The following is an 18,501-nucleotide window of genomic DNA, read 5'->3' as shown; positions in this document are numbered from 1 at the left end:
AATTTTTGTGACGCAACAGCGATCTCACAAGCGAAATCGCTGTGTGTGACACTGACCAGCGACCGGCTCCCCTGCCGGTTATCGCTGATCGTCCTGGAATAGCCAGGACATTTTTTTGATCGCTGGTCTCCCGCTGGCCAGCACGCATCACTGCGTGTGACAGGCGGGAGACCAGCGATCAGCGTGCTGGTAACTAGGGTAAACGCAGGGTTTCTAAGCAGCGCGCGGTGCTTAGAAACCCGATGTGTACCTTAGTTACCAGCGCGCAGGAAGCTAGTAACCAGGGTACACATCGGGTTTCTAAGTGACGCGTGCTGCTTAGAAATCTGATGTGTACCTTAGTTACCAGCTCCCTGCATCAGCGCGCTGGTAACTAACATACATACACAGCGACGCCGGGCGCTCGGCGTCGCTGGTGCTGATCGCTGGTGAAGCTGTCTGTTTGACAGCTCACCAGCGATCATGTAGCGACACACTAGCGATCCTGACAAGTTGATATCCTTGTCGGGATCGCTGGTGAGTCGCTATGTGTGACAGGGCCCTAACTCTTATTTCTCTTATCAGCCAGATATTGAAGAAACAAGTCCATCAAACTTATGTCCTACAATGTCAGGGGATTGAAGAGCCCTAGGAAAAGATTTTTCTTGTGGAAAGAAATCAAGAAAAGCCAAGCAGATGTGGTTTGCCTACAAGAAGTGAAACTTGCTAAAGAAAAATCACCCAAAATTTGGCCACAAGAATTATTCAAATATTTTTTTTCCCTCAGTGCGAGAAGGAAGGCAGGGGTGATCAGGAAGGCAGGGGTGATCAGTGATTAAAGGGAACCCGTCACCCCCCCAGGGCCTATTAAAGTTAAAGAGCCACCTTCAGCAGCACTATGGCTGCATTCAGTGAAGGTGGCTCTTATGTTTCTTACTCCTATGAAGGCTGAAATAAAGACTTTTATAAATTGCCTGCCATACCTCTATTGTGTTCGGGAGGTATGCTTTCTCCCCCTGTGTCAACCGCCTCGCAACCATCCATCATCCCCCTCTGGGCTCTGTGCGCTGCCTCCTCTCTTTCTTGTGACGTCACCGCCACCTGCGATCTGCAATTCCAGCATTGAAAGTGTCAAAGGTCGTCATAAATTTATACTCCCAGACCCTCCTGTCTCTCTGAGATGTGAAGATACTTATCAATACCAGTCATTTCATATCCATGGTGTTGTTGTGATCAGGCATACAATCGTCACACAATAAGAGAAAAGAGAATGGATCTACCTGTGGCAAAACATTTTTGTATGCTGGACCACAACACCAGGGATATGAAATTACTGGTATTGAAAGGTAACTTCACATCTCAGAGAGAGAGAAGAGTCTGTGAGTATAAATTTATGACGACCTTTGACACTCTAAATGCTGGAATGAATGTGTCGCATGGATTTATGTCTTTTTACATCAATTAAGGAATTTGCTCCTAAGACCTTGTGGGGGCATCACAACACATTAGGAGACCCCAATCAGAGGACAATAAAACATCCGGACTCCTTATCTATGAACTGGTCCAATATTTATGTTTCTCCCTCTCCCATAGTCATAATTCTGCTTCACGTCGCTTGTCTCATCTATTGCGTTTTTTCTGTGCTGTATTGTGCATAAATATGTGACGCTTCAGATTTTGTATTAGTCTATGCCTGATGAAGAGACCTGAGTAGTCTCGAAACCTTGCAATGTGTTACCATCTTTTCAGTTAGCCATTAAAAGGTATCAAACACTGAGGACTCTCAATTCTGAATATTTTTCTGTAAGAGTTAATGAAGCCTGAAAACAACATTACTGAGCCGCTGCCAGTGGAGCATAGCTGCTGTCACAAGGCAATGTTTGCAGCCATTGTATGCGGTGTCTAAGTCATTAGCTGAAAATAAGCCTGTGGAGGCAGAGCTTAGGTGGATGCTGTGCAACACGGACATTACAGTGCATGTCTGTGGGATCTATAAATGCCCTATCCTCTGGGAATTCGCACTGATATTTTGCAGATTTCACCAATATCAATTGTGTCAAATATCTGCATCTGAATACATGTATACTAGATGAAAGTATACATAAAAGGGAATCTATCAGCAGAGTCAACTCTCCTAAGCCGTCTATATGGGCATGTAGGTCAAAGGAAGCTGAATACAATGACACCTTGATATCGGTGATCCGATGTCTTATCCTGAGAAATCCACATTTTTCTTAATATGTAAATTAATTGTTAAGATCTATGGGCGGGACATAGATCTCTCTGAGAATTTGCCCCCAGAGCTTATTATGGAGGCATAGATCAAGAGAACAGACTGTCAGTCATTACACGTCTCACACTGATGCCCCACTTTCATGTAACATAAGCTTTGGGGAGATCCATGCCCGCCCCAAAGATCTTAGCTCAAAATGTAAATTTATCTGGACAGCAGATCGCAGATATCAAGGTATCATTTTATTCAGTTTTCTATAAGGTAAAATAAACAGCTCAAGAGGATTAATCCTACTGACCAATTCCCTTTAAGGGGACGTTCTACGAATAAAAAATAAATAAGCTGATGCAAGGAAAAGTTTTAAAATGGGAAAATAAATGTAACAACCTTGGTAAATCCCTGATGACTGAAGTGACCCCTGCTGAACTGGTAATGCAGCCACTCAGAGCACAGGTACGCTTAAGGGGGTTTTACACATAGCGATATCGCTTGCAATATCGCTAAAACGTCACTGATTTTGTGACGCAGCAGCGATATTGCTATGTGTGATACTTATCTCCGACCGGCTCCCCCGCTGTCCATCGCTGATCGAGTGAGATCGGGCGGCTCCATTTCTCGTAGGGCGCTTCCTGTTGAGCTTCCTGCTGTGTGAGACGAGCGACGCGTGGACGCGGGCGGGAGGACGTCTGGATCGCTGTGTGTGAAAGGTGAGTATCGTGCGCTGCGTCGCTGCTGCATCGCTGTGAGGTCTTTCTGTATGAAAGCTCACTAGCGATCATTTAGCGATGCACCAGCGATCCTGGTGCATCGCTAAATGTAAAAGGGCCTTTACACTTAGTGGTGTCTAGTAAGATATTTCTATAAAAGTATATAAAAGCATTCTCCCATAATATGTCATCATTACCGAGAAGCAGCAAGAATGGAGGAGTTGAGGCCACCGAAACACGACAGGGCCACAGCCAGGGGAATTGTCCAACTAAATACACCGTATACCATGTCAGCAAATGTCTGTTATGGAAAAAAAAAAGAAATGGTGAAAAACACTTACTATTATACCAAAAATGGTTTGCACGAGATTTGAGAAGTGAACCCCATTGTCTATTGTGCATTTCCCTAATGAATGGCACCATTTACTCCACAATATTCCGGTAAAGAGCAGCAGAGATTCCTCTGAGCGTTATCTTCTGTCCGTGACTAAATTCAAAGAGTATTAAATCTAATACTCCAACAAACCCCTCTGGCTGTGACATGAGCCCACATGTGCAGTAATGTGCAGAATCTGGGTGTTCTCTCTGGTCATGGAGATTATCTGCCTCATCATCTGCAGCATCCTACACATGTAGAACAGAGATGCTCAAAAAGTCCCAGCAGCCACGGGCAATTTTCTGTGCAAGTAGGACTATGGTGATCAAAATATACAGAATGTTTATATACAAAAAGGAGTACTTTTACCATCAATCAGTAGCTAAATTAGCTAAATTATAACAAGATGTCACCCTAATTTACAACTAGTGATTTTCCATTATTATGCCTGAGCTCTATGCAGCCAGTTCCAGCACTGCTTATTCCAGCAGCCTCCACGTTCTTCTATTAGACATTGTAATGTAGTGCTGTATAATTGCTCCCTGGCACACCGCACTCTCCCAATGACTGTAGTGCACAATCTGCAGCCGTCCAGAGACCAGAGATGGCGAGGAGGGACAAGCACAGCTACACAAGTGATGTCATCTTCACAATGTGTGCAAGTCCTGTACAGCACACAAGCGCGCGTCTTGGCGGGGAGCTCACGCAGGTCAGAGTTTCATTGGATATAATCTGCAGCACATTTGGTTACTTTTACACGGCAGTACTTTGCAAATCAGGCGTGGAACAAAGAACAAGGAATTGTAAGATTTGTACCTCTTCTGTATTTAGGACGCACACCTGGTTGTGCAAATACTGAAGCAAATACAGTTGTGTGAAAGAGGCCTTACAACCCATAATACGCAGAATTTGACTCATATTTAACCATTTGAATTCCAAAGAGTGAAACCACAGCATCAATTCACATTCTGCGCAGTACTGTAGATCCTGGGGGAGTAGAGGAGATGGATTTCCCAGGTCCTGCGCTCTGCAGGATCCACCCAAAGCAGGGAGACACGATCTCCCTGCACTACAGCTTTCCATTCTGTAGACCACAAGTCACGTTAAGCCTGCAGTCTATAGAATGGCCGAGGTTCCGACACACGCACAGGACGCCAGAGTCCTGGCGTGTTTGCGTCATTGTGCCAGGAGTCTGACATTCTGTGCATTTGTCAGCGCGTTGCCTTGCCACTAGACTCATCACATTCCTGGATTAAATGGGTTGGCCACTACTTTAAATTAACCCCCCAATGTATCCCCCCGGGGCCCCCTAATGAATTTTGTAAATACCTTATGTTGCCTATACTGCCTGTGAGCGGCGCTATCCGTGGTCGCTCATAGGCAGCACGTGACCCAGCACTGATGTCACGACAAGTGAGGCGTGACTCAGCGCTGGGTCACGCAGTAGCTGCTGGGTTGTGGGCGGGGATACACCCTGCTTCACACCCAGCATCCACCGCGCACTCTCTCAATGAATGGGCGCGCAGTGGATGCCGGGTGTGACGCGGGGGAATAACCCCGCCACAGCCTGGCAGCCAGCACTGAAGGAGGAAGAGCGACCCCTGGCTGCTGCCTGCACTTGTCGGGACTTCAGCAAAAGCAAGAGCCGGCCGCAGCCAGGGGTCACGTGCTGTCTGTGAGCGGCCAGCGATAGCACCGCTCACAGGCAGTATAGGCAACATGAGGTATTTACAAAATTCATCAGGGGCCCCTGGGGGGATACATTGGGGGGTTAATTTAAAGTAGTGGACAAACCCTTTATGATTTATCTTTTATTAAGACATAAGGTGTGATATGGGGGCATCAAACAATGGGGGACCCTGAACCAGTGTGGAGGGCCCTCACACATTTTAGAGACTAATGTAGGAGCAATTATACAGATTTGGGACTAATGTGGGGCCATTATATAGTTGAGGACTAACGTAGGGGACACTATACAGTGTGGGAGCTAATGTGGGGCCCATTATACAGCTTGACGACTAATGTAGGAGCCATTGTACAGCTTTGGGACTCATGTGGGGATCATTATATAGTTTGAGCACTCATGTGGGGACCATTATACAGTGTGGGAGCTAATGTGGGGCCCTTTATACAGCTTGTGGACTAATGCAGGGGACATTATACAGCTTGTGGACTAATGTAGGGGACATTATACAGCTTGTGGACTAATGCAAGGGTGTTTATACAGCTTGGAAACTAATACAGGAGACATTATACAGTGTGGGAACTAAGGTGGGGGCAATTATACAGTATCATCATTGTGGCTGCAGAGCTAAATACTTTTTTTTTTTTTTTTTTAACTAAATTGCACCTTTTTGTTGTGAAGATATTAGCAATCAAAGTATTTGGCAACTAATGAGTCAACCTTTGTTAAAGGGGTATTCCCATCTACAAGATCCTATCTCAATATGTAGTAGGTGTAATAATAATATTAGCAAATACCTCCAATTAGAAATTGGATTCCCTATGTCTTTTTCTTAGTGTGCAGGACCTTAGGTATCCATGGTCACGGACACTAGCAACTAGATAACTGTCACAATATCAGTGGTCGTAACCATGGATACCTAAGGTCCCACTTACAGGGATAAGAAGTGCACGTCCCCAGTGATAGAAACTCATACAGGGATAAGAAGTGCACGTCCCCAGTGATAGCAACTCATACAGGGAGAAGTGCACGCCCCCAGTGATACCAACTCATACAGGGGGAAGAAGTGCACGTCCCCAGTGATAGCAACTCATACAGGGGGAAGAAGTGCACGCCCCCAGTGATACCAACTCATACAGGGGGAAGAAGTGCACGTCCCCAGTGATAGAAACTCATACAGGGATAAAAAGTGCACGTCCCTAGTGATGGCAACTCATACAGGGAAAAGAAGTGCACGTCCCCAGTGATAGCAACTCATACAGGAAGAAGTGCACTCCCCCAGTGATAGCAACTCATACAGGGAGAAGTGCACACCCCCAGTGATACCAACTCATACAGGGGAAGAAGTGTACTCCCCCAGTGATAGCAACTCATACAGGGAGAAGTGCACACCCCCAGTGATACCAACTCATACAGGGGAAGAAGTGCACTCCCCCAGTGATAGCAACTCATACAGGGAGAAGTGCACACCCCCAGTGATACCAACTCATACAGGGGGAAGAAGTGCAAGTCCCCAGTGATAGAAACTCATACAGGGATAAAAAAAGTGCACGTCCCTAGTGATGGCAACTCATACAGGGAAAAGAAGTGCACGTCCCCAGTGATAGCAACTCATACAGGGAGAAGAAGTGCACGCTACCAGTGATAGCAACTCATACAGGGAGAAGAAGTGCACGCCCCCAGTGATAGCAACTCATACAGGAAGAAGTACACCCCTAAGTGAAAATACTGAAGCAAACTAAAGTTAACTCATTAGCTTGTTAGGCACCAAATACTTTGATTCCCAATGTCTCCGCACTGGAGAGGCAAAATGAAAACAAATAAAAAGTTTTATTCTGCTCTGCGCCAATATTACATCATGTGTCCAGCTCAACATGAAGCATTTGATGAAAGGTCCTCTTTTAGAAGGTGTCCTTCTACACCAGGCACAATGCAATGATGTGATGTAGATAAAATCACATGTCTGATACAGATCCAGAGGCAATCTGGTATCTTAGCAGGACAAAAAAAAGTTGTGCACAAAACATTTGTCTTGCAACAACAGAAAAACACTGCAAATGGATCCGTTTTAACATTGAAGTCTATGGAAAATGGATCACTAATATCCATCCGATTACCATAAAACTACACACTGCCAAAGATTTCTAGCGCCATGAGAAAGAAAGACATTTTAAAAGTAGAAAAATAAGCATATTTTTTACAATAATGGTACTCACCACAGCCACTGCATCGCTGCCGATAACGGCACTGAAATCCAGCACGGTGTAATAAGCAACATTGGTCAAAATGTATATAATGGTGACAACTGGCATTGAAATCGCAATGGACAACGGCAAGTTCCTGAAAGCACATAAATCTGTACTTTAAAAGCAGTTCCTGGATGACAGACAAAAATTAAAGAATCACTCTGGCATTTTAGTGTTGTACATATAATGGTAACTGAACAGTGATATTCTAGTTGTGCAGTTTCTCCTCAACCAAGGTTTCAGCCCAAAATGTTGAACCCCCATCACATGTCTAGCCTGAACACCAATCCAATGGTGTTCTACTGTGTACACTTGTGACAAAAAGTTTTGGTTTTCACAAAAAGTTTGCCGCTTCAGTTTTTATAGTGTCAACTTGCATCAACTCTAAATTAGTGTCAAGAGCGATCAGATGAATTACATGAAAGCTTAACTTAATAAACACAAAACATTTCAGCTGATTTTCAGCACTGCAACAAGATGACCTGCTTAAAGATCTCATTCCCTACTCCCCTCTTATCTCCTCTTCCCACAATCACATACAAGACTTCTCGTGTCTATCCCCCCTACTCTGGAATTCTCTATCCCAACATATCAGACTCTCTCCTATAGTGGAAACCTTCAACATGAACCTGAAGACCTACCTCTTCTGACATGCCTACAACCTGCAGCAATTCCCGAACAACCAAACCGCAGCGGTGAGGGCATGACCAGCTCTGCCCTCACCTATTGTATCCTCACCCAGCCCTTGTAGATTGTGAGCCCTCACAGTCATGGTCCTCTCTCCCGCTGTACCTGGTGGTTACTTGCTTTGTTCAAGATTATTTTATTTTGTTTTTCTTTTGTATATCTCCTTTCACATGTAAAGCGCCATGGAATAAATGGTGCTATAATGATAAATAATAATTTAATGGATCTAATAGAACTTGAGAGAAGTGCAATTCCTGTGAAGAAAGATTCAGGGTGCCCAAGAAAGTCCAAGGAGTGCCAGTTCCCTGTCCTAAAGATGAATCGCCTAGGGAAATTTGTTCAACACCTGTGCAGAGCTTGCTCAGAAATGACAGAAGGCAAGCATGGAGGATGACGTAGTATAATGAAGGGCAACAAATAAGCCACTTCTCTCCAAGAAAAACCATCAAGGACAGACTAATATTTTATAAGTACAGGGATTGGATTGCAGAGGACTTGGGTAAAATTATTTTCTTTGATGAAGCCCCCTTCAGACTTTTTGGGACATCTGGAATAATGATTGTCCAGAGAAGAATAGGTGATCATTACCATAAGTCCTGGCTCATGTCAACAGTAAATCATCCTAAAACTACTCATTTGTGGGGACGCTTTTCATCCAGCAGAGAGGGCTCACTCACAATTTTGGCTGAGAACACTGCCATGAATAAATAATGGGATCTCATCTGACTCCAAAAGCGACTTCTCACAACCATCCGGGAGCAGTTTGATGATGAAGAATGAATTTCTCGCATGATGAACACCATGTCACAATGCAAAAATAATAACTAAATTGTAGAAGAAGAGGAGCAGCACTTCCAAGTGGTCGACTTAGAAAGATGTCTTTATTCATCAAACCATAAAACCAACATACAGGATAAAAAACCTGACGCGTTTCTGGCGTCCTAGACGCCCTCATTCATAGCATGACGATGGAATAACATTGGCTCTAGTTAGCTTAAAATGAGACCAATCACAAGAGTCCTGTGAATGACGAAAATACATGACCGGTGTGTAAAGTAATCAGAAATTAAGATCTATAGCACAAATGCAAATATTAAAACATTCAATAAATATAAAAGAGGTCACTGTTATAATTCATACCTCGAAGATATTTTCAGTCCACATTTAGTATCCAGTAGGCTTCACGCAACACAAGTTGTTTCTGCCAACTGCCTCCTCTGGGGAGGATAATGGACTTTTTCTATTCCAAAAAAATGTAAATGTGTCAAATCATCATTATGTGGAGTAACAGAGTGTTGCACCAGAATAAGACCCATTGTTCTTGACAATATTATTCAAATGTTCTGAAATTCGCCGTTTTAATTTTCTTATAGTGCATCCCACATGCTGAACCTCACATAAATCACAACAGATGGCATACACTACGTGATGGGTATCACAATTAATGAAATCATCAATATGATGTAGCACTCCTTGAGATGAAAAGAATTCTGAAGCTAAAACATGCACACAGTATTACAGCGGTTTCCACAACATTGGATGTTCCTAATCTATATTCCTGTATTACATATCCACTTGCAGATGCAACTGTCCAATACCATCTGGACAATTATAGTACGGTACTTATTCTAATGATTTAGAACAATATATAATTACTGTTTGTATTATTTGTTTGAATCATAATTATTTTATTTTCAACACACAGTTGGAGCACCTTTGAGAGCGAGGTACTCCCCCTCCATGACCATATTATATATGGCTTGGTGGGAGGAGAAGTTCATTTTTCACCCTGCCAAACCTTTCTCCACCTACATCAGGTGGTATAGTCATTATATGGACGACCTCCTCCTGGTGAGGGTGGGAAACAGAATTGGTAGGGTGATATTTCTCCACCTACATCAGGCGGTATAGTCATTATATAGACGACCTCCTCCTGGTGTGAGTGAGAAACATATCAGAATTTCATTTGTATCTAAATACACTTAATTTGAAGTTTACAGCTAATTAACCATCTAATCAAATTGCATTTTTGGATATTTTTTCTTGTTGGGGATGTTAGTGGGAGTATACACATATCACTATATAGAAAGAGGGTTTCTGGAAATACCAAATTACAATCCACAAGTTGTCACCGTAAATATAGAATGTTACAGTTGGAAGAAACCTCCAGGGTCATCGCGTCCAATTCCCTGCTCAATGCAGGAGTCACTAAACCATCTCAGACAGATGTCTGTCCTGCCTCTGAAGACATACTACTAAAGCTATCCCCTATGGGGGAATTGCCAAGTGCCAGACGCATATGTTCGGATGATGAACATTTTACTGCAGAAAATAATATTATTTCACACAGATTACGGGAAAGAGGTCATGGTAACCAAACAACTCGCAGTGCATTGAATAAAGTTAGAACAAAAACTGGTAATCAGCCTTTATGTAATAGCAGAAATGCTCCCCCAAACAATACCAATAGTGCACCCGTCACCTTTTCCACATCTTACAGGCTGCAATATAACCAAATCATAAACATTATTAAAAAAAAAAAAAAAAAAATCTTCCAGTCATAAATCAATGCAGAAAAAAAGGCAAATGCAATTCTAGAATGTATTAACAGAAGCATACAGTCTAGATCACATGAAGTCATTATTTCCCTCTACTCCTCTTTGGTCAGACCTCATCTGGAATATTGTGTCCAGTTTTGGGCACCACATTTTAAAAAAGACATCAACAAACTGGAGCAAGTTCAGAAAAGAGCGACCAGAATGGTGACCGGTCTGCAAACCCTGTCTTATGAGGAAAGGTTGCAGGATTTGGGAATGTTTAGTTTGCAAAAGAGAAGACTGAGAGGAGACTTAATAGCTGTCTACAAATATCTAAAGGGCTGTCACATTGTAGAAGGATCAACTTTATTCTCATTTGCACAAGGAAAGACTAGAAGCAATGGGATGAAACTGAATGGGAGGAGACACAGATTACATATTAGAAAAAACTTTTTGACAGAGTGATCAATGAGTGGAAAAGGCTGCCACGAGAAGTGGTGAGTTCTCCTTCAATGGAAGTCTTCAAACAGAGGCTGGACAGACATCTGACTGGGATGATTTAGCGAATCCTGCTTTGAGCAGGGGGTTGGACCAGATGGCCCAGGAGGTCCCTTCCAACTCTACGATTCTATGATTCTAAGATGAAGTATTTAGAAAAAATACTTCTCAAGGCTGTAGATTTGTGGCAAAGAGGAGTTGCAGTTGGGGCAATATGCTGGCATCCAGTTTGCGCTAAGGTACCCCTAAAAAACAAGTTGGTTGAAACCCAAAGGATTTTTCACATTGTGGGAACCGCTGTATTATTTGCTTAAAATGAGACCAAAGTTATTCTATTATCATGCCATGAATGAGGGCTTCTAGGAAGCCAGAAACGCGTCAGGATTTTTTATCTTGTATGTGGGTTTTATGTCTTGATAAATAACGACACCTGTTGTGAGCTCATTTTCGGGTTTGCTTCTGGTGAGGGTTATGGAGTTGGCTCTGCTGACAGAGGAGTAGTGAGTTCTCTATCTGGACTCCCTCCGTTGGTGAAGGGAGGTAATGAAGCTGATCTAAATGACAGAGACCGGCCACCTGAGGAAGAGGACTGTGATTGGATGTCAGGAGTTTCTGATTGGATTTTACGCAGCCGACTCACTAGTTTCTTGCTGGTGATTTCACCTGACTGTGGCTTCTGGTTTCCAGTTTGGTTCCTGCCTTCTTAAAGCTAAGTTTTCTCTGCTATTGTTCATATGAGTTTTTGTCTGGTTTACTTAGTTTTTGTGTTCAGCCAGCCCTGGCTGGGACTGGGCTGAATCCCCATTTTGTCTCTGATCAGTTGATCTCTTTTGCTCTATCTTCAGAATATACTTGAGTGCTGATATAGGGAATTGAAGTCTAGCGACTTCAGGGCCTTTTTTTTTTTTATCAGACGTGTTGGACATTTTTTGGCAGGGATTTTTGCGTGATTGCAGACAGCAGCTTTTCTTTCCTGTCCTTTCTAGTTAGTGAGGGCCCCATCGTTTGCTCAGCCTCTCTTTCTATCTGTGTTTGTGTTTTCATCTTGTTTCACCGACAATACATGTTGGGGGCTGTCTATTGCTTTGGGGTCTGCTCTGGGGCAGTTTAGATTTTCCCTTTTCTTTCTTTAGGCTTATTTAGTTCTCCGGCCGTGACGAGGCGTCTAGGACCACCATAGGCACGCTCCACGGCTACTGCTAGTTGTGTGGATAGGATCAAGGGTCAGCAATACGCTAGTTACCAACCTCTCTGGTTTTCTGGGCTTAGCTTGCTTTTTGTTTTTTCCTCCTCGGTGACTCATTCATAACAGACACCGTTTTTAATCAGCCGCTGGAAGTGCCGCTCTCTTCTCCTGTTGACATGGCACCCACTGGTTTTTCCTCCCATGGATTCTAATTCCACAAGCGTGGTAAGCTCCAACTTCCTTTTTCTCTTACAATAACCAAATTCCTCGATGCACAAAACATTGCCATTTTGCATCCATGGCCAGAAATCTCCTCCGATCTCAATGTCATTGTGAACCTGTGGTGAATCCTCAAAAACGGCATGGACAAACAAAAACACAGGAGTTATGGTAAACTCCTGATTAGGCAAGAATGGATTGCAATCAGACAGAATTTTGCCCAGATGATGATGTCCAGTTGTCAGGGCGAAGGGCAAAAGTCTTTAAAAATAAGGGCGAACACTGGAAATATGAAGCCTTCTTTGCATAAAGTTACCATAACCATACCTTAACCATAGAAACATACAACTAAAAGATATAAAAACTACAGACGCAGCAAACTATGAAGTTTAACATTTGTGTCAGTCTCAAAACTTTTGGCCATGACTAGATAGGACTAATGCTGAGCGAGCAGTGAGTCAGTGCCACGGGCGAGGTTACAGCCGCTGCTCACTATACATGTGCCGACGGCGCAATAGACTGTAATGATGTAGAGAGCGCAAATGTGCACTCTGACGTGTATCATTTTCGGAAGTGTACCCTTACTGGAGGTGGACATGGAGACTGTGTCTGGGTGTATGCCTTCAGAAGGCACACACTCCCAAAAATGATGCACATCACAGTGCACATTTGCTCTGTCTGCATCATTACAGTCTATGGCCCCGTCGGTGCATATGTTTGGAACCTGTTTTTCGAGGGAGTTTGGATGTATGCCCCAATGGCGCAATCAAACAATGTTAATGCACCTTAGCCAAATCACACCACCTGCTTTGCACTGATGAGGAGCAAACACGCAAAAACATGTGCCTTCCAATGGAGTATCTGGTTTGGCTTTTCATCTTAAGTCATGTGGCAAGGCGCCTTAAAGTGTCAATATTGACTTTTAGGATTGCAAACCGCATTAAGTGCCACTAAAGGCAATATTTGGGACAGTAGTAAAAGAGGTCAAGACATATCAGAAATGACATTGGTTAGTCTCATCACACTGCATGTCCAGAGAGTAAACCCTCCTTAACCCCTTCATGACCAAGCCTATTTTGACCTTAATGACCAGGCCATTTTTTGCAATTCTGACCAGTGTCCCTTTATGAGGTAACTCTGGAACGCTTCAACGGATCCTAGCGATTCTGAGAGTTTTTTTGTGACATATTGGGCTTCATGTTAGTGGTAAATTTAGGCCAATAATTTTAGCGTTTGTGAAAAAATCAGAAATTTGTCAACAATTTTCTCAATTTTCAAATTTTGAATTTTTATTCTGTTAAACCAGAGAGTTATGTGACACAAAGTGGTAACTAAATAACATTTACCACATGTCTACTTTACATCAGCACAATTTTGGAAACAAAATTTTTTTTTGTTAGCTTATAAGGGTTAAAAGTTGACCAGTGATTTCTCATTTTTACAACAAAATTTACAAAACCATTTTTTTTTTTAGGGACCACCTGACATTTGAAGTCACTTTGAGGGGTCTACATGGCAGAAAATACCCAAAAGTGACACCATTCTAAAAACTGCACCCCTCAAGCTACTCAACACTACATTCAAGAAGACTATTAACCCTTCAGGTGTTTCACAGGAACTAAAGCAACGTGGAAAGAAAAAATGGACATTTTAACTTTTCCAACAAAAATTTTACTTTAGCATCAATTTTTTCATTTTCACATGGGCAACAGGATAAAATGGATCCTAAAATTTGTTGGGCAATTTCTCCTGAGTACACCGATACCTCATATGTGGTCATAAACCACTGTTTGGGTGCATGGCAGGGCTCAGAAGGGAAGGAGCACCATTTGACTTTTTGAATGGAAAACATGCTGGAATATTTAGCGGTTGCCATGTCGCGTTTGGAGAGCCCCTGTGCGCCTAAACATTGGAGCTCCCCCACAAGTGACCCCATTTTGGAAACTAGACCCCCTCAAGGAACTTATCTACATGCATAGTGATCACTTTTAACCCCCAGGTGCTTCACAAATTGATCGGTAAAAAAAAAAAAAAAGTACTTTTTTTTTTTTTCACAAAAATTTTCTTTTAGCCTCAGTTTTTTCCTTTTTTTACATGGGCGACAGGATAAAATGGATGCTAAAATTTGTTGGGCAATTTCTCCTGAGTGCACAGATACCTCATATGTGGTCATATACCACTGTTTGGGCGCACGGCAGGGTCCGGAAGGGAAGGAGCGCTATTTGACTTTTTGAATGGAAAATTATCTCCAATCGTTATCGGACACCATGTCGTGTTTGGCGAGCCACTGTGTGCCTAAACAGTGAAAAAACCCCACATTGGACACCATTTTGGAAACTAGATCCCTTATGGAACTTATCTAGATGTGTGGTAAGCACTTTGAACCCCCAAGTGCTTCACAAAAGTTTATAACGCAGAGCAGTGAAAATAAAAAATCATTTTCCTCAAAAATTATTTTTTAGTCCGCTATTTTTTATTTTCACAAGGCTAACAGGAGAAATTGGACCACAAAAGTTGTTGTGCAATTTGTCCTGAGTACACCGATACCCCATATGTGGGGGGGAACCACTGTTTGGGCGCACAGCAGGGCTCAGAAGGGAAGGAGAACCATTTGACTTTTTGAAATGAAAATTACCTCTAATCGTTAGCGGACACCATGTCGTGTTTGGAGAGCCCCTGTGTGCCTACATTGGAGCACCCCAACAAATGACCCCATTTTGGAAACTAGACCCCCTAAGGAACTTATCAGTTTGTCCTGAGTACGCTGGTACCCCATATGCGGGTGGGGACCACTGTTTGGGCACACGTTGGGGCTCGGAAGGTAAGTAGTGACATTATGAAATGCTGACTTTGATGGAATGGTCTGCGGGCATCATTTTACATTTGCAGAGCCCCTGGTGTGCCTAAAATGTAGAACCCCCCCACAAGTGACCCCATTTTGGAAACTAGACCCCCCAAGGAACTTATCTAGATGTGTGGTGAGCACTTTGAACCCCCAAGTGCTTCACAGAAGTTTATAACACAAAGCTGTGAAAATAAATCATTTTTTTTCCTCAAAAACGGAGATTAGACCTACCGGTAATGTTATTTCCAGGAGTCCATCCTGACCGCACCATGGGGGTTGACCTTTCATCCTTACAGGGACAGGAAATACACGAGAGGTTAAAAGGTCCCCTCCCACACAACACTCCAGTGATTTTCCAAGTACCACACCAGTATGGATGCAATTAAAATTTATTGAGATTTAGTACAAGCATATTGACACCAATACAAATCCTAGGGAGGGAACTACCAGTGCTGTCAGGATGGACCCCTGGAAATAACATTACCGGTAGGTCTAATCTCCGTTTTCCAGGACGTCCTATCCTGACCGCACCATGGGGAATACCAAAGTAGGAATTCGCTTAGGGTGGGACTACTGCTTGTAGAACTCTACGACCGAAGGTCGACTGGCTAGCTGTCAAAGTGTCCAACTTATAGTGTCTACAGAAAGTGTTCAGTGTAGACCAGGTGGCGGCCCTGCATATTTGATCTACTGAGGCTCCCGCCCTCTCTGCCCATGATGTCGCTATTGCCCTAGTGGAATGGGCCCTAAGTCCTACCGGTATAGGAAAACCTTCGGCCTCGTACGCCGAGGTGATAATTGTCTTAATCCACCTTGCCAGGGTCTGTGTAGCTGCGCTTTTACCCTTATTTTTACCGCCGTACTGGATAAATAGTTTTGTGTCCTTTCGCCAAACCCGTGTGACCTCTAGGTAGCGGATGACTGCACGTCTAACATCCAGGCAATGGAACAGTTTTTCTTTATCATTCTTGGGGTCTGGACAAAATGAGGGTAGGATTATCTCCTGGTTTAGATTTTGCGGAGATGCTACTTTCGGGAGGAACCTCGGGTCTAGCTTGAGCACTATGTGATCCTCAAAGACCTGAATGTAGGGATTCTGGACTGAGAGGGCCTGGATCTCCCCTAAGCGCTTGGCTGAGGTGATCGCTACCAGAAATACGTTTTTTTCTGTGAGCTTTGCAATGTCTATCTCCGATATTGGCTCATAAGGGGGTCTACACAGAGAGTTGAGGACTAGATTTAGGTCCCACGGGGGGACCGCCCTTCTTAATGTGGGTCTTAACCTCTGGGTGGCTTTGGTAAATCGCGCTATCCATGGATGGGAGGATAGGGAGAAATTGATGAAAGTACTTAGGGCAGCTATCTGGACCTTGAGAGTGCTCGGGGTTAGGCCCTTATCGAATCCTGCCTGTAGGAAATCTAGGATTTGAGGGATATTTGGCCGAGACAGGTCTAAAGGGGCACTACCACTTTCGGAGCAGAACCTCTTCCAGATCTTACGATATATTGCCCGCGTGACAGGTTTACGGCTGGCCTGTAAAGTAGAGATCACTTGGTCCGAGAGGCCACTGGACTTCAGGATGTCCCTCTCAGGATCCATGCTGCTAGTTGCAAGCTTCCTGGGTTTGGGTGTCGAACTGGGCCCTGGGCAAGTAGGTCCGATGACGTTGGTAGATGGAGTGGTCCCTTCTGAGCCATTTTCTTGAGGAGGAGAAACCAACTCCGCCGGGGCCAAAAGGGTACGATTAGCATCACCCGAGCTCCCTCCTCCTGGATCTTTCTGAGAACCCTTGGTATTATGGCGATAGGGGGGAACCCGTATAGTAGTCCCCCTCTCCAGCTCTGGTTCAGGGCGTCGATCTCTTCCGGATGGTCCGCTGGATTGAGGGAGTAGAACCTCTCCAGTTTGGCGTTTCTTCTCGTCGCAAAGAGGTCCAGTTGGGGTGTCCCCCAGCGATGGCACAAGTCCCTGAAGATCTCTTCTTTTAGCTCCCACTCGGTGGCCCGGACTTCTTGCCTGCTTAAGTAGTCGGCTATATTGTTTTGGGAGCCTTCCAGGTGTATTGCTGACAAGGAGCGGGTGTTTTCTGCCCAGGTGAGGATGCGAGCCGCTTGGTCCTGAAGCTTCCCGTGCCTTGGACCCCCTTGGTGGCGTAGGAAGGCCACTGTGGTCACGTTGTCCGACATGATCTTTATATGCTGGTTCTGTAGGCATGACTTGTTTCTCTTCAGCGTTTCCCAAACTGCTCGTAGTTCTCGGTAGTTTGAGGACTGTAAGCTGATGTTCTTGGGCCATGTTCCTTGCAGGTATCTTCCCTCTAGGTGAGCTCCCCATCCTTCTCTGCTGGCATCCGTGGTGATGGTCACACATGGAGACAGGATCCAAGGAACCCCCTGGCTGATATTTCTGTGGTTGGTCCACCACTTCAGGGATGATCTTAAAGCTGGAGACGGCCGGAACTTCTTGTCCAGTGAGGACTGTCGTCTGTCCCATCTTGACAGGATCTCCCTCTGCAGGATTCTTGAGTGGGCCTGGCTCCACATAACGCAGGGTATGCATGCAGTTAGGATGCCCAGAATCTTCATCGCGGTCCTTATTGAAACCTGGTGCTGACTGAGCTGACGAACCTTGTCCATGATGGGTCTTTTCTTCTCTTCGGGTAAGAGTGAGATTCTTCTTCTGGAGTCCAACATGACCCCCAGGAATTTTTTCTGAGAACTGGGCCGAAGATCTGACTTTTCTCTGTTCAGGATCCAACCTAGGCTCTCGAGCCTGGAAATTACTCAAATGAGTTGTACCTTCAACTCCTCTGCTGTACGGGATACCACTAAAAAGTCGTCTAAGTAAGGCACGATGATTATGCCCTCCCGTCTTAAATTTGCCACGACTTCGGCGACCAGTTTCGTAAAAACTCGAGGTGCTGACGCCAAGCCGAACGGAAGGGCCTGGAACTGAAAGTGGTAGTATCTGCCGCCTTTCTTTAGAGCGAAACGTAGGAACCTCTGAGATTGAGGATGGATGGGCACATGATAATACGCACTTTTTAAGTCTATAGTGCACATGGAAGCGTTCTGGTCTATCAGCGGGATGGCGGTTTTCAGAGATTCCATTCGGAATCTCTTGTACCGAACCCATTGATTTAATGGTTTTAAATTTATGATGGTTCGGCTTTCTCCCGACGGTTTTTTTATCGTGAAGAGAGTTGAATAGTGCCCCTGACATCTCTCCGCTTCTGGGACGGGAACCACTACCTCGGTCTTTAATAGATCTCCTATGTCGGCCCATATAGGATCTATCAGTGCT

The 18,501-nt window shown here is 44.2% G+C and overlaps 1 protein-coding gene across 2 annotated transcripts in view; it reads right to left on the bottom strand.

Moving 5' to 3' along the window:
• The window catches only part of LOC141072595 (Y+L amino acid transporter 2-like), a 115,245-nt gene that overhangs the window by 20,671 nt on the left and 76,073 nt on the right, over positions 1 to 18,501 (bottom strand). For both annotated transcript variants that reach the window (XM_073559877.1, XM_073559878.1), the window contains exons 5-6: positions 7,196 to 7,319; positions 3,117 to 3,220 (exon numbers count right to left, since the gene is read on the bottom strand). In XM_073559877.1, the coding sequence (XP_073415978.1) occupies positions 3,117 to 3,220; positions 7,196 to 7,319 (228 nt within the window). The remainder of the gene's footprint in view (positions 1 to 3,116; positions 3,221 to 7,195; positions 7,320 to 18,501) is intronic.

The sequence above is a fragment of the Dendrobates tinctorius genome, unplaced genomic scaffold (genome assembly GCF_039654945.1).
Source record: "Dendrobates tinctorius isolate UK_male_01 unplaced genomic scaffold, ASM3965494v1 ptg000278l, whole genome shotgun sequence".
Classification (NCBI taxonomy): domain Eukaryota; kingdom Metazoa; phylum Chordata; class Amphibia; order Anura; family Dendrobatidae; genus Dendrobates; species Dendrobates tinctorius.
This window is presented reverse-complemented; position numbering and strand designations above follow the sequence as displayed.